Here is a 21,980-nt window from a genome sequence, read left to right on the forward strand (position 1 = left end):
TACTACCTGTTTGTCAACCGAATAACTGCTGCCGTGACGCGTCCATGTGTCTCCCGCCGCGATCACCGGAGCGCGATTGGCGTCGCGCTCCGCCGCTCCGGGCCGGAGGAAACGTGGGCGTCCTCGTCGCCGGTCGTCGGCCTGGTCATCAGGCCGGCAGCGGCATGCTTGCGTGCGGCAGCAACAGCGCACGCGCGCGCACATGCGGCTGCACGCGAGCAGGGGGGTTGGGGGTGGCGCCGCGCGTGAGACCGACCGGAACCTACCCACTTTTGCTCCCGGCCTGGTCGGCCGGCCACGCGAGGCGTCGCGATAGTGGCCGTGATCTGAGGAAGGAGCGCACCGGCGGCGCGGCGGCGGCGTATCCTCGTGCCGCGCCGCGCGTGTCACGGTGCTATGGCCGGCCGGAGTTTGCGTGACGTAACTACTAGTCTAGTTAGTGGGCTTGGATTTGTTAGCGTTTGTGGGCTTATAGTCAACCAGGGCCTTTTTGCACACCGCCGTATGCAAGACGGGCTTGGGCTTAGTCGTCCAATCACACAGGCATGGGCCTTTTCGCTGGAACAGCCCAAACCATCGCCCACTATCACAAATCTCAAGCCTGCTCTCCCGCTTCTTCCTCCTCCCCGGCTTCCCCGCGGCGGCGGAGGCCGCGGACGGCGGGGAGTGCCCGCTCGAGGTGGCTCCTGTGTAGGCCACTTTGAACGGAGATGTTGCGCCGCTTTGCAGTGATAAAAAGAGAGCTGGATGCAAGTCCAAGTCCAATGATCATGCCAAAATGCACCGCACCATAGCCCAGAGCCCCAGATGAACATGAGGATTTGCAGATCATCACAGTACAATAATCTCTTTCCTGAACAGTCCTGAGGAGAATATCGTTTTGTTTCTTCAGGTGATTACATTAAAGGATGGGATCAGGGCATAGCAGGCGACGAGGGGATCCCTCCAATGCTCGCAGGTTCCTGAACCGAACAACTGAACTTTCATTTTGTTGAAAGTAACTGAATCCCTCCAATTCTCAGGTCGATCTTCCAAAATCCCATCCCCGATAGGTGCGAGTAGCCAGCACCCAGCAGCCTCCGATGCAGAGCATCTCACGCTTGGCTCTTCGATTCTGCAGGCATCGTTGCGCCGCCGGCTGCATCGCTTGGTATCCTGCAGGGCTTGCGCGACGAGCTCCACTGAATCCGGCGGCATCATCAGCCCTACCGGAAAAACTACTGGGTCATCTTCCACGGTGTGTTCTAGTTCGCCTTCCGTTTCTTACTTCCGAGCATTTTTTTTCTTACATCTGCACGGGTGATGCATCTATTTGATCTCAATCCCGACACAATCTTTCCTTTTTGTTCTTTGTGATCGACAGATTTGCTTATGAACCGTTAGTTCTTTATCACGGCATTGGCTTTTTGAGGGCGGAGACCAATGATGCCCTTGACATGAAAAGCACGGCCACTGATCGTATATGGCACGCTGATTTCCTCAAGAACAGTACCCACCGTGATGGTGCTATATACAAGAGAAATTGGACAGGTTATCCTATGGATATGGATGATCGAAATGAAAGTAAGTACTGATCTAATTCTCTTTCCATATTAGGGCATTCTTTATTCTCGTTAGATTAGAGTTTAATTGCGATTGGCCCTGGCTATTTATTGAGTTATGGAAAACCACGTTGTATAGAAAAACTAGTCGAATGGCGCGCCATACACGCCTCTATAAAAATATTAACCTAAGCATTTACTTTACTGGGTTAAAAGTACCATTGTACTGATATATTGAATTGAATCAAGATATAAATAAAATAAAAAAATAATTGACAATATGTGGATGTAATTGCACTCTAAATTAGCTATACTTTATGTTATATACTGGTTTTTCAAGTGTCGTATAATAATTTTCTTACCTGTGAATTCACCTGTTTTTCGATGTTTAACATATGTTGCGTTGATGCATGGTTGGTTGGGATAGAAAAAAATAAAAAGCAAAATTGGTTAGAATAATTTTGCAAAATTATGTTTATTTAAAGAAAGAAAATCGAAAAGATAGCTAGAATAGTGAAAGGGATTCTAGCCTAGTGGTTAGAGCACTTGAGTAACATCTGGCTGTATGAGCGAATTAAACAGGCCTATAATATAAAAATATTAAAAAAATAGGTTGGGACTTCCCGACTGATTTCAGTCTATATATATATCACAGTACAATTACATATCATCAAAAGAAAATAAGAACAATAAGATAGTATTTTATTTGAAGAAACAAAATTAAAAGACGGTACAACACATGGGATCCACCAGCTCCGGCGGCTCGCATCGTTGAACGCGCGCGGTGGGCAGGGGTGTGGCATCAATGCGTCGTTCACACGCGCCGCGCAGGGAAAAGCAGGGGACACAAGCGGAGCAGAGTTCTTAAGTATTTTTTTTACTAACCTGCGGGACCCGTGAACAGTGCCCGTACGCCTGAAATGGCGCCGATCCCAGGAAGATTAGTATAGGTAGTAGACTCCTAACAGGAACAAGTCAGTTTGACATAAGGTTTTGAAACATTTTAGCATTTCCTTTAGTCATCAAAGTTGTCAGATCTTAGATCAAATCAAAGACTCATAGGTAGGATTGATGTAGGATCTTCGACATGATTCAATTATTTTTCTTCAATCAATTATAACATTCCAAGAGGTATTTTCAATTTCTACATTTATTGGACACCCAATTTATTCAAAACTACTAGTCGCAGGAATATTCTGAGAACTACCACATCATAAAATGGAACCGATAGTGTAAAAAAAACTAATACTATTTTTTCCCTTCCACGACTTCTCTTCCTCAGCATGCGAGCTTTTCTTGTTCCCTTTTCAAACAAAGGTGCGTCTGCCTCTTAGATCCACCATTGGAGCAGGTGATTGGCTTTTGGTGGCCTTGTGTAGGAAAGAGGAGCTGCTGCAAGAGATTTGAAATATTTCATACCCATTTGGTCTCAGCTCACACCTGTGGAGTACACGCTGACTTCAATGTATAGAACTCAACCAATGACATACTGGTATAATCGTCATAGCTTTGCACTAGCTGGGGTTCCAGAGCTACTCTCCTGTCCGCTTTTCTACAATTGGCATGGAGTTTTACTAAAAAAAAAATACAATTGGCATGGAGCAAATATTGAATCTATCTGTCTCCTGTGTCTCTTCGAGGGCCTAAAGCCCATGACTTCCCCCTTTTGCAGCCCAAACTGAAATTCGAGTCCACAAGAATCTGTAGCGCCCGCAGCCAAGGCAGTGCGTGGACTGGTCGATTGTTTTTGTTGTGTGGATAAGGAACTGCCGGCAGGAGAGCTACATATTATATTAAAAAGAGATATTAAAAAGAGGATGAAGATCTAGATGGACGAAATATGTATAAGCTTACAGCCGAGCTGCAATTTAAAAAAAACGAAAATTCCCCCACCCCTCACCAAGGAGGGGGTTACTGAGGAACCAACACTAGGAGCGGTGCAGCAGGTTTGCTAGGTGCTTCGCGCCGGTCATCATCCACATGGACACTTCGTCTTTAATGAGCTGCGTGACCTGTTGTGTTGTAGATTCTTTGTGGTCAAAGATCCTAGCGTTACGCTCCTTCCATATTTCCCAGCACTAGGATGATGAGGGATTTAAGGCCGCGCCGATCCGTGCACTCCGCAGTAGCCAACGCTGACCACCACTAATGGACTGAGTTCCTCTGTGGCCAATTATCCAGAAACAAATCGCTTGTGGCTGCCCAATTGGCAGTGTCACCCCAGATCCGCTTGGTGAATCGGCAATCGGTGAAAAGGTGGGTAGTGGTTTCAGGTGCTCTTCTGCATAAGGGGCAGTTTCCAAAATTAGCCCATCCGCGAGCTTGCAGTCTATCGGATGTCCACACCCTGTTTTGGAGCAGCAGCTATGCAAAGAATTTGCATTTTGGAGGGGCCCATGACTTCCATATAATTGCTCTAAAATTTGTTTGCGCCGATCCGATGAATTGCGCCTGATAAGCCGAGGTAGTTGTGTATTCTCCGCTGTTTGTAAATTTCCACCGGATTGTGTCATGTACATCCTGTTGCAGGTTCACATCTCGTGGTGCTCTCCATAGCGAAATAAATTTCACGAAGTGTTGGGCAGAGAAGTTTTGATGTCGTAAAATGATATCTCTTATCCATCTATTGTCTGCTAATGCCTCTTTTAGTGTTCTTTTCGTCTGATGGCTGGTCTGAAAAAGATGTGGTGCCACATCGCATGGTCTTCATCCTTGCATCTAAGCACTAGTCTAGAACCTAGTTTTTGCCCCACCGCCAATATCAATGGATGTTGCTACCGCAGACAACAACTTGTCCATGGTAGAGTACGGCAAGTCGGCGTCGTCCCAGATCATGTCCTCGTCTGACCACCCTCGCCACAGCCAGCGGAGTTTGAGCGCTCTTGCAAAGCATCCCAGGTGGAGTATGCCTACGCCGCCCATATTGGTGGGGCGGGTCGATCTCGGCCAATTGACTTTGCATTTAGCGCCCGTAAGCACTTCCGCTCCGGCCCATAGGAATCTTTTCCTTTTGTTGTTGATTTCTTTCAGAACGCTTTTCGACGCCAGTAGAGATGTAATATAGTAGATCACTTGCGAGGTAAGCACCGATTTTACTAGAGTAAGACGAGCGGCATGATTTATGTTCTTTCCGTTCCATATGGTCATCTTTGCCACCGCCTTGTCTACTAGAGATTGAAATTCAACACGTCGTAGTCTGCCGGTGGTTAAGGGAAGGCCCAAATATTTAATGGGGAAAGAGGCCACGCTTGGTGGGGAGGGAGCATAGTATCTCATCTAAGTCAAGGCCTGCACATCTTATTGGAATAACCATAGATTTTTGGAAATTTGTATTCAGGCCCGATGCGTCGCCAAACCGTGAGAGCAGTTGTATCAAATTGGAGACATCTTGATGTGTTGGGTTGATAAAAATGGCTGTGTCATTAGCGTACATTGAAACTCTTAGGTCGTTCGTGCGTCCCAGCAGTTTGGAAAGGTAGCTACGGTCAGTCGCTAATTTTAGTAGCTTTTGTAGTGGGTCAATAGCGATGACAAAAAGAAGAGGAGATAAGGGTCCCCTTGTCTTAATCCTCTTCCATGTTTGATCGGCCCGCTTGGAATGCCATTAAGAAGGACTCACGAGGATGATGTGTGGAGGAGAGCTGCTATCCAATCACACCAACGTGCAGGGAATCCCAATCTTTGCATAAGTAGTAGCAGGTATTCCCATCTGATAGAGTCGAAAGCCTTGGCAATATATAGCTTTAGGAGCAGGGCCGGTGTCTTATTTCTGTGAAAGCGTCAGATCTTGGTTCTTACATACATGAAGTTGTAATGGATGCTACGCTTTTTGATGAAGGCGCTCTGATTCTTGGAGACAATAGCATTCATGTGCGGTGCGAGCCGTGTGGCTATTGCTTTTGTCGTCATAATTTTGATGAATGAGTGGATGAGGCTTATTGGGCGAAAGTTGCATATGTCTCAGCTCCTTGTTCGCGACAAGGATAATGTTAGCAGAGTTCAGCAGGCTTAAGCTCGATGTTCGGAGGAGGTGAAAAGCATTTGCTGCATTCATGACATCGTGTTTGATAATGTCCTAGCATTCTTTGAAAAAAGCAGCGCCCCGGTGCCTTGTCACTTGGTATTTGTTTAATGGCCCGTTTGATCTCCTCTTCTGGGAAAGCCGAGTCCAGGCCCTCTAGAATTACTGGTCTGATTTCTGTGGAAGCGTTTGAATTGTCAGCAGTGAAGCGTTTGAACGACTGGTTGTTGGCTCGCTGTGTTTTTGTAATGTGTTATGGTCTTGTACTCTAACCGACCTTACGGCATGAATTAGAATTACTTATGTGTTTCCGTGTCACTGACAATTTTTATATCTTTGGTGAAGCTGTGTCGGAGCTAGAGAAGATTCCAATGGGACCTTGCTATCCTAAGGAGGAAAATTGCATGAGACATCTGCCATCTCCAATGATTCAGATCTTCTCATTGAGGTTGGCTAAAACTCCTGTCAACAGTGGCTCCATACAGTTATATGGATACATGGCGGCGCGGGATGATATGGAAAGGACTGCTTAATTACGTTTTCAATCATAGCAGGGATAATCCAGTCATCGTGCAGCAGGTGCACATCTATTACTTATGTGGAATCATTGTAGATTATGCTCAATAGTAGCAATGAGATGAAGCCTACGTACTTTCTCATGGCTACAACTATTCTCCTTTAATCACAAAAGCTGGGATAGTACATGGGATGATAGAGGATGGATATGTTGGAAGGATAGAGAATGGATATGTTGGTTTAGTTTTTTACTAGGGTTATTCACAGTTTAGTACAAAACATCCTGATAAATCGTGATGTAACACAGTATGAAATCCATTTCCCCCCTAGAAATATACCAAGCACTATGGAACCAAACATGTCTCGTACATCGGTTCTAAAAATCAGAAATGTGTTTAAGATTTGTGGAGACTGGAATGGAGGCCGTAATAGAAGTGGTCATATCACAAGTCCGAAGATCCCTCTGTTCCTTTGTTTACGTTACAGAGGAGCTCCAAGAATTCCAACTTTTTCATGGCGCAATTGGTGAGCTGGGCACAAAGAGGTATGCGGTTGCTGTTCCAGCGTTGACTGTAATGCATTTGAAGTGTAAGGTAGGCGAGAAGGGCTCTGGTGATTCTGTGCACTGTTGCTCCTTCGATTCCAAGCATCACGGATGCGTGTCGATCGACAGGTGAAGGTGACTGTGTCGCCTCCTTGGCTTTGAATTTCCTGGTCGAGAGATGAAGCCGTCCCTCTTGGGCAACATGGCAGTCGGGTGATTTAGGTGTGTGTCGTTTGATCATCCACTAGATGGGTGTGTACTTGACTACATCTCCATTTGTGCTAGAACAAGTTTAAGCTTCGCTTTCCGTTTGTGCTGGAACATGTTTAAGCGTTTTTTTTTGGAGAAAATGTTTACCCTGCTTTACAACAGAACAAAACAAAATCAAAACAAAACAAATTAGGCATTCCTCTCTCAGCTGTGTCTGTGTGTGGAGGCGGGCTGGGCTTGTCGTCGAGGGACACCAGGCCGGCGGAGCCCAAACCGTCAAAAAATCACACGCCACAATTCAGAAGCGGCGAGCCGGCGACCCCGCCTTATCCACTGGAGCAACCTGCTCCGTGCCTCCTGCGTCCAGGGAGCCGAGCCAGCACAGCAGCAGGCCATGGCTCCGTCCACCTCCACCACGTCGCCGCTGTCCCGCCTGCTCCTCAGCCTCCCGAAGCCCGGCGCCGCTAGGCACCCCCGCCCGGCGCCGTGCCCGGACGCCGCGTGCAGCGCCAAGAGCCCCGGCGCCGGCCTCGTCCTCCGCCGGCGCGAGGCCGCGGCGGCCGTTCTGTCCGCCGCCGTGCTCTCCCGCTTCCTCCTCCTCCCCGCGGCGGCGGAGGCCGCGGACAGCGGCGGGGAGTGCCCGCTCGAGGTGGCGCCGTCCGGGCTCGCCTTCTGCGACCGCGTCGTCGGCACCGGCGCCGCCGCCCAGGAGGGCCAGCTCATCAGGGTCAGTGCCGTTCAGGGCTTCCATGCGTTCGTTCGTTGATTGAGTTCATGCGATGCCCAAACCAGTAGCGGCCTGCACGCCGGCTGACAATCTCTGTTGCTCCGATCGGTGCGTGCAGGCGCATTACACGGGCAAGCTGGAGGACGGCACGGTGTTCGACAGCAGCTACAAGCGCGGGAAGCCGCTCACCTTCCGCGTCGGCGTCGGAGAGGTACTGTGCGAATCAAACCAAGTCAATGCTCCCACGCTAGTTCGTCAGAGTCGAATTGTCACCTGCAGGATTAGTCTGCAGTCGATCTGCAGAATTTGCAGATCATCACAGCACAGTATCTCTTTCTTCCTGAATAATCCTGATGAGAATGTTGTTTTGTTTCTTCAGGTGATTAAAGGGTGGGATCAGGGCATAGTAGGCGGCGAGGGGATCCCGCCGATGCTCGCAGGTCGTTCCTGAACCGAACAAACTGAACCCACACAATGAACTCTTGTTGTTTCTCTGAACAAACTGAATCCGATGGATGCGTGTGCGTTTGTTCAGGTGGTAAGCGGACGCTGAAGCTGCCGCCGGCGCTGGCCTACGGCGAGAAGGGGGCGGGGTGCAGAGGCTGGGAGCCCACCTCCTGCGTCATCCCGCCCAACTCCACGCTCCTCTTCGACGTCGAGTACGTCGGCACAGCCTTCGGCTGAGCTATCTCAATTCTCAAAGCTCTGGGAGGCCTGATTTGTAAAGTGTCGAGAGTGATCAACCTGGCGCTCGTGGACTCGCTTGCTGATGCCTTGGCATCGTGAGGGTTTCATTTCTTCTCGGTGTGGTTTGCTGTCTGTCTGATAGTGTGTCAAGAGAGCCACAGATAAGATTCTGTGTATTTTTTTTTCTTGGTGTGATTACTGTATATTAGTAGATGATCATGACACAACTGGTAGAATGAAGGAGATGATCAAGGTGGCGTTTGATTCCGGCTGCTTATTTTTAGCACTGTCACATCGAATGTTTAGACGTAGATTATTTACAAAATCTATTACACAGATGGAGGCTAAACGGCGAGACGAATCTATTAAGCCTAATTAGTTCATGATTTGATAATTTGCTGCTACAGTAAATATTTGCTAATGATGAATTAATTAGGCTTAATAGATTCATCACGCCATTTAACCTCCATCTGTGCAATTAGTTGTATAATTAACTCATATTTAGTCCTCCTAATTAGTTTTCAAATATTCGATATGACACGGACTAAACTTTAGCCGGAGGAACCAAACACCCTCAAATGTGACACCAACTCACACGTTCGCGCTTGAATTTTTTTTTCTCGGATTGGAGATCTGCAATTTGAGCCCATCTCTACAAAAGCTGGACGTGTACGACGTAGTGTGCGGGCTATACGTCGAGTACTGTTGGGCCAGATTGTGAATTGCCCATGTCGCACATACTCTGTCTCTTGGGCTGTCAATGAGTCTTCCAGCCCAGCCCAGTTAGCTACGTCGTCTCGTCTCCCAAAAGGCACGACGGCCGACGAGAGTCGTCGTCGCTCGCCACGGCTCCGAGCCTCCGACGAGAAGGGGAAGCTCGGCCGCCGACGCCGCATGGCCGCATCAGGTAGGAATGTCTTGCCCTTCTCTCCAGATATTAACCCGCTTCCTTCTTTCCTGAATTACGCCGCACCGCGATGTCGCCTAATTAACCTAATAACCTCCATGGACGAGCCTCCGAGAGTTAGTACAGCTCGCTTCTGTTCAAGGCCCTGGGGCGAACGACCAAAGACCTGTGCTTATGTTCTTCGTGGGGCCATAATTCCGGGGGAATTGTTTAGGAAAGAATGATTCCCCCCACTACCCCACCCCCCCCCCCCCCCCCCCCCCCCCCGGGGTATTTTCGTTTTTTTCACATTTGGGGGCGGCCCCTGTTGTGTCAAAACCAGCGCATGATTCTTTTCTGATCGCTGCAGACAGCCCCCTAATAATTGCATTGGGAGCCCGCCACAATGCTATCGGTCTTTGAACATCAACCCGTATTCCCGTAAGCTTGCTGAATATCCCAATTCCACAATTTTGTTTATTTGATGCAGGAGACTGCTAGATTTGTCAGTGTTCGTCATCCTCCCTGGAAAGTACAGATACAGAACCACCGTACAAGAATTTTCAGTCTTCTTAGGAGTAAGACAGGAATGGGTGATGAACAAGGATACCAAGAAGAAGGAGATGACTATGATTTGGTGCTGCAGAAACAAGAATGGATCAAGTATGCCTTTCACCCCCTTTTTTTCATCAGCTCTACAATCTGTCAGGAGGAGTTGACTTAAACCTCTTGTTGGTTATTGGTCTCTTAGAACACAAGACATGCTCAAGAGCAAGATTATTCTTGAAGATGATTTTGTTTGGAGTTTACCTTCGGTAGGCTCAAGTTCAGGTGAAGATGCAAGGGGCAAACTGAAGTATATTGGTGGGACTGACATTAGCTTCTTAAAGGAAGATCCATCCACAGCATGCGCCGCAGTGGTGATTCTAGATGCTGTCACTTTGGAAGTTGTCCATGAAGAGTTTGTTGTTGTTCAACTGCAAGTGCCGTATATTCCTGGTTTCCTTGCATTCAGAGAGGTATCCTGCACCACTTTTAGGGTGTGCTGTTGTTTTCAACTAGTTGTTCCTGTCTTTTGCATATTTCAACCAATACACAAATTGTTCTCATTGCTGCCATAAGTGCAGCACGCCCTGTGTAATCGTTCATTCTTCTTGCTTCAAGAGCCAGGGTATTGTAGAACTTGAGATAATTTCTTGTCTTTTGAAACTTCTATATTTTGTGAGCACTAATAAAGATGTATAAGATTTGTCAAGTATATTTTTATGTACTTTTTAAAATGTACCAACCTGTATCCTGAACAAATAAACAAGGCTGTCTATCTTTACAGGCTCCAATTCTTCTTGGACTCTTGGAGAAGGTGAAGAACAATGCACATGATTTCTACCCTCAGGTAAAATTGTTTATTGTTACATGCGGTTAAAAATTTAGAGGAAGGAAAATTCCTGTGTACTTCAATTGGAAGTGATGTCATCACTTTCCAGTTTCCAGAATGTTCAGGTTTCGAAAGGAAATTGTCCATATGTTTCTTTTACCTGTAAATAGGATTACTGACTACTGAGGATATGCATTTTAATTAACCATTTCAGTTTATGACATGTCTTGTTTAATTACCCTTAGATATTCTTGCAACTTCTATTTAACATATTGAGAATTGCTATATTATTCATCTGTATTTGCCAGTTCCTTTTCTAAAGTTTACCATTCTGCCCTGGAAGGTTCTCATGGTTGATGGAAATGGATTACTCCATCCGCGAGGTAAAACACATTAAGCACTTGTTGATGCTGACAATCTCATTTCCACACCGATAGTTTCAAGTAGCTGACTTGTTGCATATATCCAGTTTGACGTTTTAGTTGATCATGTGGCCATTTTGTACATGTGGAATTAGATTGTAGGTTGTAAAATGATCTATGCTGTGTCCACCATGTTATTGGATTTTATAAGAGCCTCAGTTCATAACAGTAAGATTATCAATGTTCTTACAAGACACTGTACACTATGTGATCCCATTTTCTATTTCGAGAATTAAGTGCCTTTGCAAAAAAGACTTGGTGTAATGGAGCATCTTGTTTGATTGCGTATATAAGGGTATTAGTACCCATAGAAGATAGAGCCTCTTTTTTTTCTTGTGCATAGAAGGCTATTAGTACCCTTAAAAAATAGAGCATCTACAGTTTCTTTTTTATGCATTTTTGAGAAAAGAAAGGCTCAGCCCTATGAATCATTTGCAAAAAGACTTGGTGATATGGTACATCTTTTCTGATTATGCATATAACCTACAAGCTTCATGAATGTAAAATCAAACATTGTCTATCCTTTATGTTCTTCATGACAGTAGTTGTTTTATGTATGCCCTTTAACTTGTATGTTCAACAGGTTTTGGTTTAGCTTGTCATCTTGGCGTCCTTGCAGACCTTCCTACCATCGGAGTTGGGAAAAATGTAGGTCATTTACTGTAGTTGCAACTCGCAAGTACAGCTGTTGGTTTTCTACTGTGAAGTCAGTAGTCACTCTCACTGCATTTCTGTGCTTCACACAATTCAACTTCTCAGTGTTCCCTTCTTCCAGAGAAGACTAATTCCAATGTTTCCATCGCCTAGCTGCATCATGTAGATGGACTTAACCAATCTGAAGTCAGAAGGCAGCTCGAGGGAAAAGAAAACTGCGATAAGGAGTTCATTTCATTGACTGGACGGTCCGGGACGACATGGGGCGTGGTAAGATAGAGATTCTATATCATGCTACTAGATGTGTGCAGCAGTTTTAATCTAATGAATGCTACTGCAGTAGCTAAGCTGATGGAACTGAACTTTGTTTGTGCCAGGCGATGCGTTCCTGCCCTGGTTCATTGAAACCAGTCTACATCTCAGTTGGGCATCGCATTTCGCTTGATTCGGCAGCCGCGATAGTGAAGCTGTGCTGCAAATACCGTGTTCCTGAGCCAACTCGGCAGGTAGGAAGGATTCGGCTTTTTACTGCTGAAGAAGTGTGCCTTAAAACATGCGAATGCTTGTTCTGTTTCTGGGGTTACTGACAAATTGACCATCCCCTTTTTTCCCCGTCAGGCTGATATAAGATCGAAGGTGTTCCTGCAGAAGCTCCAAAGACCAGAGCAGTAACAACTAACAAGACTTGCCGGTTGCACATCTGGAGTCTGCTCATCGTGTTGGCTGGGTTGATTTTCAGAATGTAATGTGTTTGTGACCGCAACAAGAAACGATTTCTGTACAGCTTCCTGAAAAGCAGCAACGCACACCCGATTCTGAGACTAGAAAAGGTGTGTCTGTTTCTATTCTTTCCAGAGTCCAGACCACAAAAATCGGTCACCGCGTCTTGTGTGCCACGCCAATAAACACATTTTGACGAAAAACCTTTCAGAGATCTAGGCAGCAGTAGTAACGGTAGCACTGCCCGAAGTAAGCCTTGGACCGGCCTGACACTGCATTTAAGCTCGCGTCGACGGCTTTGTGCCATCACCTCATCAAATTGCAGAACCACACTAGCACAGACGCCAATGGCTGCTTCATTTTCTTGTGCCGCCGCCTGCAGGATCATTGTCGTCGCTGTACTCATCCTTGCTACCTTCTCATCCTACGGTACGCCCAAACTGTGCCCAAAGCTCTGTTTTCTGTTTGCGTTAGAACATCTCCAACAGCTTACCTAAACCGGATTGCTAAACTAGAAACCATCAGAATACCTTAAAAACAAAAAAACACAGCTCCAACAGATTATCTATATGGAACAGCTCCAATAGATTACCTATATGGATTGGTATAATAGGTTATGATCTAAATTTCTCTCTCCTTTCTCCTTGATCCAATAGAGTTCCTATATGGATTGGTATAATTAGTCCCTCAAGAAAATATAAGTATCCAATTTTAGGTATGTTGTTGGAGTGAAGCACAAAAATATTACCTAAATCTTTCCTCTCCTATACCTAAATAAGTTTTAGGTATTCAAATATACGAGATGATCTTATAGCACCTAGACATGTCAAAAGTCGTTAGAAATGTAAATTTCACGGTAGCTCTCGATGCATTAGACCCTGGGCTCCATGTAACACTGGGGTTTTGTGTTTGCTCAGGGGCGGCGAGGTACGTCTGCCGGGGCAAGTGCGGGGACTTCTGGCCGGACTGCGACAGCTGGTGCCGGACCGCCGGCGGGTACCCCAAGGGCGGCCAGTGCGTGCCGCCGCTCGACCAGTACTGCTGCTGCATCGAATGGTTACTTCGCTAGCGGAGTGAAATCATTCGTCAGCATCTGATGATCTCTGGAAGAACATCGATCAACAGCCAGCTGATTATGCCGAGATTCCCGGAATAACGATTGGAAACTTGCTTGTGTGGACTTGCAAACCATTGAATTGACAAGGTAGTTTCAGTAGCTACACAGCAGCGGGAGCCGGTTTTTGTTGGGAGGAAATTGGGTTGGGTTGGGCCCGAGTCTCTTCCCTAGGAAGGAAATGCGACGACGGTGGCGCGGGCCACGCTGATCTGCTCAACTTTTATATATATGATGCTGGGCCTCCAACACACAAACCGACGCAGGCATCCAGAAGTTTCGCTAGGTCTCAAAAAAAAAAAAAACCAGAAGTTTCGCTTTGTGTGAGGTGAGCCGAGCCGACCTCAGTCGTCGTCCGTCACTCCTGTCCCGTCGGCGGCGCTGGAGCCGCACCAAGACTCACCGAGTCAAGCGTCGCCGGCGACCTTCCTCGGGCACCCGCGCCTCCGACGGGGACGCCGCATCCCCACCCACCTCGGCACCCCGGTCCCGGCCCCGCCGCCGCCGACCGCCGTGGGAACCGACACGGCCGCGCGCGCCTGTCCTGACGACTCCCATCCCATCGACGTGGTCATCCCCGACGACGTGACATATCCGCCGAAACAGGATGGTTCCTGCGCCAGACAGATCGCCGGCCCCCAAGTCCAAGACCCCAGAGGGTGAGCGGGATGTCGCTGACCAATCCCGCGCGCTTTCCCACCGGCACCACCGTACGCCGCCACGTCCTCACACACACACACGCAGCATACACACGACCGAGTCAACCGTACAGGACGGAGGACAATAATAAACAAAGCACGCACAGGACGTTGACACTGACAACCAGAGCAGGGCGCTGACAGGTTGGCACGACGGGCACCAGCCTCGCTCCATTGCTGTGCAGGACCGGTTGGTTGCATCCCCGGCGACCGCACGTACACGGTGCCACGCTGTACACCCTGCGTCGTCTTGCGTGGTGTTACAACCGTCTACGGGCAGGCACCGGCAGCATACTCGACAAAATACAGTAGCAGGACGTTGACGAGGGCGCAGGCAAACAACACTCGAAAGCGACGAGCTGACCGACCGGACTCCGCGGGGGAGAAAGCGCGTCGTCTCCCCGCGCGCGCCCCGCCGGACCGGCCGGGGAGACATTGCTAATCGTGGCACGGCGAGCTGCCCCGTTTCTTCGCCCGCCGCCACCTACCCTACCGGGACGCGCACGCCAAGGCCAAGGGGAGGGAGAGCGAGGAGGGTCGGGACGAGATGCGGGCCGGGCGGGGACAAGCGAAACCGCGTGAACCCCCCGCAACTGGGTGATCGGTCTGACTGACAGCGTCTGCTCATGGAGTCAAAGAAAAAACAAAAGAGCGATCAAGGTTCGGCGCTGAACTTGTTCTTGACAGCCCAACCAAGAATCGGCACTGGCATACCCGATTCGGGCGGGGTTGCCCATGTGCCTCCGCATGTGGCGTCTTGGATTTGATTCAGACTTCCCGGCCCCCGAATCCACAACAATCACGTTCGGTCGCTCCAATCCGTCGCGAGTTGGTTTCAAGCTGATGATGATGATGCCAATTGCCCAGTTGATTATTGGGGAGGGCACCTGGGATTTATAGGGACACGGCCAGGGCCTGCCCCTTGTTTTCGCGACCTGATGAACTGGCCGGCGTGTTATCTTTGTGCCCCAGTTGCGATGATCGGTTGGGTTTATAGGACGGATTAGGTCCAACAACTAGGAGACAACCGGAGCTACCCGGCGCTGCAGGTGCCAAGGCGATGCTACTGCCTACTTGCTATGCTAGCCCCGATTGGCCGGTGCGTACGTTGCCCTCGCCGACTTGATTCTTTCACCAGCTCCATCGGTTTGGGTTTTTCTTCCTTGCTGACCAGCTAAATAAGGAACCGAAACTCTCTCTTTCCTTTCCTTTGGGTAAAAGTACCAATCGAACAACTCGCCTTCTTCATCCACAGCACTATTACCTTCCCCCGACAAAAGATTTTCAACTTGATCTTTGTCCGTGTTTGTTTCAGCTACCTGTTTGGGCCTGGCTTTTATTTGCTTCCCCAGTTTCGGGATCGGCTTCTAAGAGGCTCAAGCTTATTCTACATGGATGAAAGTTTGTTCTCGATGATTTTTATTTTTTTTTCCAGAAATCACCCTTTTAGGGATACTTATACTTGCCACCATATGTGTGGTGAATTTGCAACCTTACGTTTGGACGGTTCTCTCGAAGTTATGTCATTGTAATTCTCTTTCTCTTAATAAAATACATGCTCAGACATGATCACGAAAATACAAATACATTTTATTTATTCAAAATATAGGTTTTCTAGCTTTCCCATTAACAACTTTACAAAGCAGTTTCTCACAAGAATGTGCTCAAATAATACAAAATTATGACACATTGAGCCTACAACTTGAAATGTAAAAAAATATTATAGTACAACCAGTTTGGGGGAATACCTTGGATCAAAAATTTGATCAAGAAAGCAAATAAGACAAAGAGAATTATCTAGTGTAGAATATAATCCTTTTATTTGTTAAAGATAATGATAAATAAAAGAATAACCATGCTCACTTCAATTTAATGTAGTTTAAACAAATTTATGATCTTGGTACCTCAATTCCTTTTTTTTCAAATGAGAAACTTTACTAATTTTGAGAATGTTAGATAATATATGGTAACTTGAAGGTCTTTATTAATTTTAAGAACGTTACATTGAGATAATATATCATAACTCGAAGGTCTCCCGACCTATGTCAGAATAGCACACAACCTTACATATGAAAAAAAACAAATCGGAAACACTAGACTAGATCGTCACTTATGTGCCTAGATAAAAAAATTCCTAGACTATTTTCACCGAGTATCTGAGTATCAAGGTGCTGCTACAATGAAAACTTGGGAAGTAGGTTTTTAGAGGATAGCCCATTTACATAGCCAATATGTAATTGAGAAGATGACCTGCAAAAAAAGGAGGTGGTTTATTTTCAAATATCGATGCGTTTCTACACAATTATAAAAACCAACATGTAGCTACTGCTCCAAGTAATCTACTTGGGCTATTCCCACTAGCCATGTGCTAAATATATTTGCCATGCTGCGAGGTTGCAAGAGACCACAAACTGCATGAACAACTGCTCAAACCATACAAGTCAATCGGCACTCAAGAGAACATATGTCAAACCATCTGATCCTTATAGTAAAAGCAACACTGTTTACTGCTCTTCCAGTTGTGCTTAGCTAGATTGTTTTTTATTAAGATAACTCTTATGCGGAACCTCAATTCTGCAATTAAATCTTGTTTGAACTAGATTATTTTGTTAAGATAATACTTCCACGGAACGTTAGTTCTACAATTAAATTTTATTTGAACCTGTACCAAATGTTATCTACACAACCAAATCTATCCAGTTCCCACCAAAAGATAAACCCGCCCAACTCCTGTCCAGACCACTGTCATTATCTAATCGCGCTCTAATCATGTTCATCAACCAAAAGCCCCGACACACAGGGCATCACACAAAAAAAGATGATGAAAGAAAAAGAAAAAACCGCCTCAACCTCAACCCCCGGTTGCTCCGCCGCGTTGCTGTTGTACGCGGCGTTTATTTAATCCAAAGCAGCTTCCTTTTACTCATTCCAAACCTCTGGCACAGCTAATCCGCCTCCTCGCCTTTTTTTCCTCCATCTCCTCGCCTTCGCTGCTACATTCGAGCGCCCCCCAACGGAAAATAAAGGCCAAGAAGTGGTGCTAGTGGAGTAAAACCACGCGCCCGAGAGGAGAGGGACAGGTTGGTGGAAGACGCGCATCCGGAAGGCGCGCAGCAGGAGCTGCGGCGGCGAATTCGGGCGGCGAGCGCGCCAGTTCAGGCTGCCGTCGGCGGCGGGCGTAATTGTTGCGGACGAAGCGGCCGGTTGGTGCGGCGGGAGTTTGCGGGTAGGGCGGTCCCGGCTGGTGAAGGGGCGAAGGTGCTGCTTGGGGCGTGGATCTGGCCGGAGGCGGGCGATGTGGAGGAGGGAGTAGGGCCGGATTGGAGGGAAAGGCGCGATCTTGTGGGTTCCCATGGGCGCATGCTTCTCGCAGGAGGAGCACCGGCTCCAGAGCAGGCCAGGTTTGTGCGCTTCTGCTGCTGTCTCTGATACAGTTTACTATGTTTGGGAGGTGTATGGAGCTCATGGTGTGAGGTTGGGCGTTGTTGCCTTTGTAATTTGGTTGTGAATTAAGAATTTACTTATCGGACTTGTAAAAACAGCTAAAGAAGAGGCGCAGGAATGGATTTTGATTAGGGTTTTAATTGATTTTAGTGTTTAGAAGATGGGTTGACTGGTTTGATGCCATCTTGTGCTTGTGAGCTCATGTCACGGGTGATGGGAAATGCCATATATAGTCTTCTACTGCACTCCTATTTTGTTCGCACTAACTTCGCATGGTACAATTTTGCCTGTTGGTGTCCTGTTGAAAACATGATACTGTAATAGGCTCATACTTTGCTTACAAAATTGCATTCTGAGGCAAGGTCCTTGACAACTTGGCCAGCTGCAGTATAGTGGAAGAATAAGTCAAATTTAGCTCATATTTTGGGTGTAAGACTTAAGTAGGTAAAGTTCATAGATAATTTGGGTACCTGCAAAATCTGTGCTTGAACAGTCTGGTAACTTGGCAATCTGGTAAACTGAGCTTCAATCGATTCTTGAGAAGTTAGTCAGCCCAAGTTAATCAATTATTGTATAGAGTGAGAGATTGATAGTGGACAGCTGTGCTGATAGAGTACTATCTTCAGAAAGTTTAGTAGAAGTTGGTTTATCCAGAAAGGGAAGGGATGATATGACATATAACATATTCTGTCCTGCTGATGGCAACTTGTGACCACAGATGCTCCCTTAAGACCATTTTGACTGGCCAGACCATTCTGGCTGCTGGTTAGAATGGTCTTAAGGGAGCATTGTGACTCAGCAATGCTTATGTGACTGCACAGTGGTTTAGATGTGGTCTCTTCTTCTTTGCATAACATGCAACACACTAAAGTTGCTATTACCATTCACTTCATGGGATCAATGTGAAATTAAAAAAAAAGTCCTGGGACTGAAGGATTACATCACCATGATTCTCTATTTCTTACTTAAGGTATGCATTGATTATATGTCTATATGTACGTCTTTGATTCTCTCCTGATGAAGTTGTTTCTTAAAATTTCTATCAGCTGAAGCTGCTGGACCAGATGGCCTGAGAAAGTCTAAATCGGATTCTAAAGCTATAGCAAGTGTCCTTGCTCCTCCAAAAGATGTTGTGGACTTGCAAGTAGAAGGATATGGAAATGTTAATATTTTCACATACAATGAACTGAGGGCAGCCACAAAAAACTTCCGGCCAGACCAAATTCTTGGAGAGGGTGGATTTGGAGTTGTTTACAAAGGTGTAATTGATGAAAATGTTAGAGTAGGTTTTCCATCTAGACAGGTTGCTGTTAAAGAACTAAACCCAGAGGGCTTTCAGGAGACAAGGAATGGGCTGGTAAGTTCCATTGCTTTCTTCCTGTTTCTATACGTCGCTTGGTCATGTACATCAGTAATTCATGTTAATTTATGGCCATTAGAAACCTTCACGAGACCTTGCTGATTGAATTTTGAAGATTCGAGATGACATTTTTCTTTATATTTTTATTAGAAAGTCATTATCCTTATGTTTTAATAAATATTATCTGCATAACACTATAGGTAGATGAATGCATTTCTATGCTGGTTATTAGGTTGACATTAAACAATATACTGCTTGCAATAACTGCACTAATGTTTTTCTTATGTGTTTCCAGGCCGAAGTCAACTATCTTGGGCAACTAAGTCATCCAAATCTAGTCGAACTGATTGGCTATTGCTGTGAGGGTTCACATAGACTTCTTGTCTACGAGTACATGGCTTGTGGCAGCCTTGAAAAACACCTTTTTCGCCGTAAGCTCTAACTGTCTATTTTCACTGCCCTCTTTAGCAGTCATTGTTCTTAGCTTAACGTGCATGGGGTGCATCATTTTTGCCTTTAGACAAATCAGCAGAGAAGATATTTTTGTTAATTCCATTTAAATCTAATCAGTAATAGCTAATATATATGATTCAGCTCAACCTGGCTATCCCAGAGTCCGACACTACAAATATAATCTTCAAATTTCGGGGGTTTGTTTTTGGAATGATAATGATAATGAACACTTTTTCTTTGAACTGTATTATCTACTTCCAACTAGCAATTTAGTTTATGTATTATATCACCAAGTGTTCAGGTGATTGCTGCAGTTGGTGTTTTGGTACCGCATAGTTTAACATACAATCTTCGTACACCTTGTAACCTGGTCAAAAAATGAAACCAATATATATTAGTTGGTGAGTGGCTATATTCATTGCACTAGCAGTAAAAAAGATGCTAGTCTTGTATGTGTCAAACCTAATTTTCTCCATCATTGATTGATCTATTGAAACAACATACTTGATGTGATCCTCATAAGAGATTTCTTATTCAAGTGGTGGCAGGAAAATATGCCAAGCAAGCTTTACACACCTTTTTAATTGTCTGGAAGATCAGTTATACGTATATTTCCAGTTCTAAAGGGGTTTCTCATTTATTTATCCTCTTGCTTGTAACATAACAGGGGTTTGCCTTAATATGCCATGGTCAACACGCATGAAGATTGCGCTGGGTGCCGCAAGGGGGCTTGAGTACCTTCATGGAGCCGAGAGATCCATCATCTATCGGGATTTCAAGACGTCAAACATCTTGTTAGATGCGGTTAGTGTCTCATCTATTATGTTTGAATGTGTGTTGGTATTTTCCCCCCCATTTAAGTACTAGTTTTAAGGTTGTTTTCTGAATTGAATTTCCCATATGTCCAACCAACCAAATTGTATGGACAAGATATTCTACTGATGAACAATGCATTGGTGATGCTGTGACACATTATGTAAATACCTGCCTTTATCTCAGCATCTTAAGGAAGTACCCTGTATAAATTGTACTATGATTTTTGAGACCTGAAAGTTCAATTGCATTTTCCGCGCCTCCAAAATGTGTCCCATGTTTTTAAGGCCATTAAAGAATACTTAAATCAATTTTGCCTAGTCCATCTTTAGAAGCACAGAACTGCACACTAAATTTGTTACTGCGATCTTGAGATATTAATATATTGCCTCTGATAGCATCTCAATGCCACTCTTTACCACTGTTGCAGGACTACAATGCTAAGCTTTCAGACTTTGGTCTCGCAAGAACAGGACCTAGTGGAGACCAAACCCATGTGTCAACTCGGGTCATGGGAACTTATGGATATGCAGCTCCAGAATATGTCATGACTGGTAAGGATGGAATTCCCTATATTATGAGAAAGCAAGGATGGAATTCCTTATATTATAAGAAAACAAATCATATGTTATAAATAGAAAAACGAACATGTTCTCAAGAATGAACAGACACTACATTTTACTTGACTTGGTTCAAATATATTAATCCTCAATCACCAATTAACTTGCTGCAGGCCATCTGACCGCACGAAGTGATGTTTACGGCTTTGGCGTTGTGCTTCTAGAGATGATTATTGGAAGGAGGGCTGTGGACAAGAGTCGGCCAACCCGTGAGCATAACCTAGTTGATTGGGCACGCCCCCTCCTTGTCCACAACCGGAAGCTATTCAGGATCATTGATCCCAGAATGGAGGGGCAGTACTCCACCAAGGCCGCCATTGAGGTGGCAAGCCTCGCATACCGTTGCCTGAGTCAGAACCCCAAAGGGCGACCAACTATGAGCCAAGTTGTTGAGACCTTTGAGGCGGTGCAGAACATGCCTGAATGCCAAGACATACTCCTCCAGAACAGTATCACTGGTGCTGTGACACTCTATGAGGTCCCGAAGGAGCCTGCAGAGAGTGTTGAGAAGGAGAAGGCCAAACAGGAACCAGCAGTAAAGACCGCCGCTGTGCCGCCTGTGAATGGAAAACCAGTCCCCCAGAGCAGGCGAACACGGCCTGGGAACGGCCGGAGCAAGAGTGAGCCGTCGTTGGAGTGCAAGATGTACATCCCGTCACCAGACTCTGACGGACAGCAGCTCGGCCTGGAGACGCTTGCATCCCCTTCCAGAAACGGAAGTATGCAGGACCCTCCTGACGAGGATTTGTACAAGATTTAACATCAGAGAAGTTTTTTTTCCCAACGACTGAGCTGTCGTTGGTCATCTTTTGCGCCACCATCCATGTTCTTAAGAACAGTCAGCCAGTGTTAATTTTTTCGATGATGGCCATGCTAGGGTTCTTGTTCATCCGATTAGCAATTGTATGTAGATGAGAGTTGTGATGGAAAGCATGTAATGTGAGTGCCTTCCATGACGACGCTGTAAAAACCTGAGACGGTTCTTTCCGGGAGAATTCCACGCCAAAAATGGAAGTGGAGAGATGTGTCCTGATAGTCAGTGCCGTTGCCAGTGTGTTCGAGTTACTTGTAAAGATGCTTGTTCTACATTGTAAACTTGAAATTGAGAGATTATATTAGCCAGTGTCCACATCCTGTCAGTTTTCTTAATTGTCCAGTTATTTCTATGAATGTAT

General features: G+C 46.1%; 3 protein-coding genes and 1 long non-coding RNA gene across 4 annotated transcripts in view; all 4 read left to right on the plus strand.

The window, feature by feature from the left end:
- Positions 1-1,375, plus strand: part of LOC111257035 — a 4,714-nt gene extending 3,339 nt beyond the window's left edge. The window contains exons 3-5 of the long non-coding RNA XR_002677443.1: positions 893-1,022; positions 1,121-1,237; positions 1,364-1,375. This is a non-coding gene — a long non-coding RNA (uncharacterized LOC111257035). The remainder of the gene's footprint in view (positions 1-892; positions 1,023-1,120; positions 1,238-1,363) is intronic.
- Positions 1,376-7,108: 5,733 nt separating this feature from the next.
- LOC101777292 (peptidyl-prolyl cis-trans isomerase FKBP13, chloroplastic) lies at positions 7,109-8,529 on the plus strand. The gene is made up of 4 exons (XM_004965580.4): positions 7,109-7,559; positions 7,678-7,770; positions 7,939-7,999; positions 8,095-8,529. The coding sequence occupies exons 1-4, from the start codon at positions 7,227-7,229 to the stop codon at positions 8,241-8,243; spliced, it is 636 nt and encodes a 211-aa protein (XP_004965637.1). The 5' UTR covers positions 7,109-7,226; the 3' UTR covers positions 8,244-8,529.
- A 489-nt stretch (positions 8,530-9,018) lies between these two features.
- On the plus strand, positions 9,019-12,431 carry LOC101776887 (endonuclease V). The gene is made up of 9 exons (XM_004965579.3): positions 9,019-9,153; positions 9,623-9,795; positions 9,884-10,151; positions 10,463-10,525; positions 10,851-10,890; positions 11,513-11,577; positions 11,737-11,853; positions 11,961-12,089; positions 12,202-12,431. Exons 2-9 carry the CDS (start codon positions 9,722-9,724, stop codon positions 12,253-12,255), a joined length of 810 nt encoding a protein of 269 aa, XP_004965636.1. The 5' UTR covers positions 9,019-9,153; positions 9,623-9,721; the 3' UTR covers positions 12,256-12,431.
- Positions 12,432-16,957: 4,526 nt separating this feature from the next.
- LOC101777710 (probable serine/threonine-protein kinase PBL17) lies at positions 16,958-21,954 on the plus strand. The gene is made up of 6 exons (XM_004965581.4): positions 16,958-17,516; positions 18,606-18,916; positions 19,215-19,350; positions 20,040-20,176; positions 20,616-20,739; positions 20,919-21,954. Exons 1-6 carry the CDS (start codon positions 17,468-17,470, stop codon positions 21,563-21,565), a joined length of 1,404 nt encoding a protein of 467 aa, XP_004965638.1. The 5' UTR covers positions 16,958-17,467; the 3' UTR covers positions 21,566-21,954.
- Positions 21,955-21,980: the final 26 nt, after the last annotated feature.

The sequence above is a fragment of the Setaria italica genome, chromosome IV (genome assembly GCF_000263155.2).
Source record: "Setaria italica strain Yugu1 chromosome IV, Setaria_italica_v2.0, whole genome shotgun sequence".
NCBI classification, from domain to species: Eukaryota; Viridiplantae; Streptophyta; class Magnoliopsida; order Poales; family Poaceae; genus Setaria; species Setaria italica.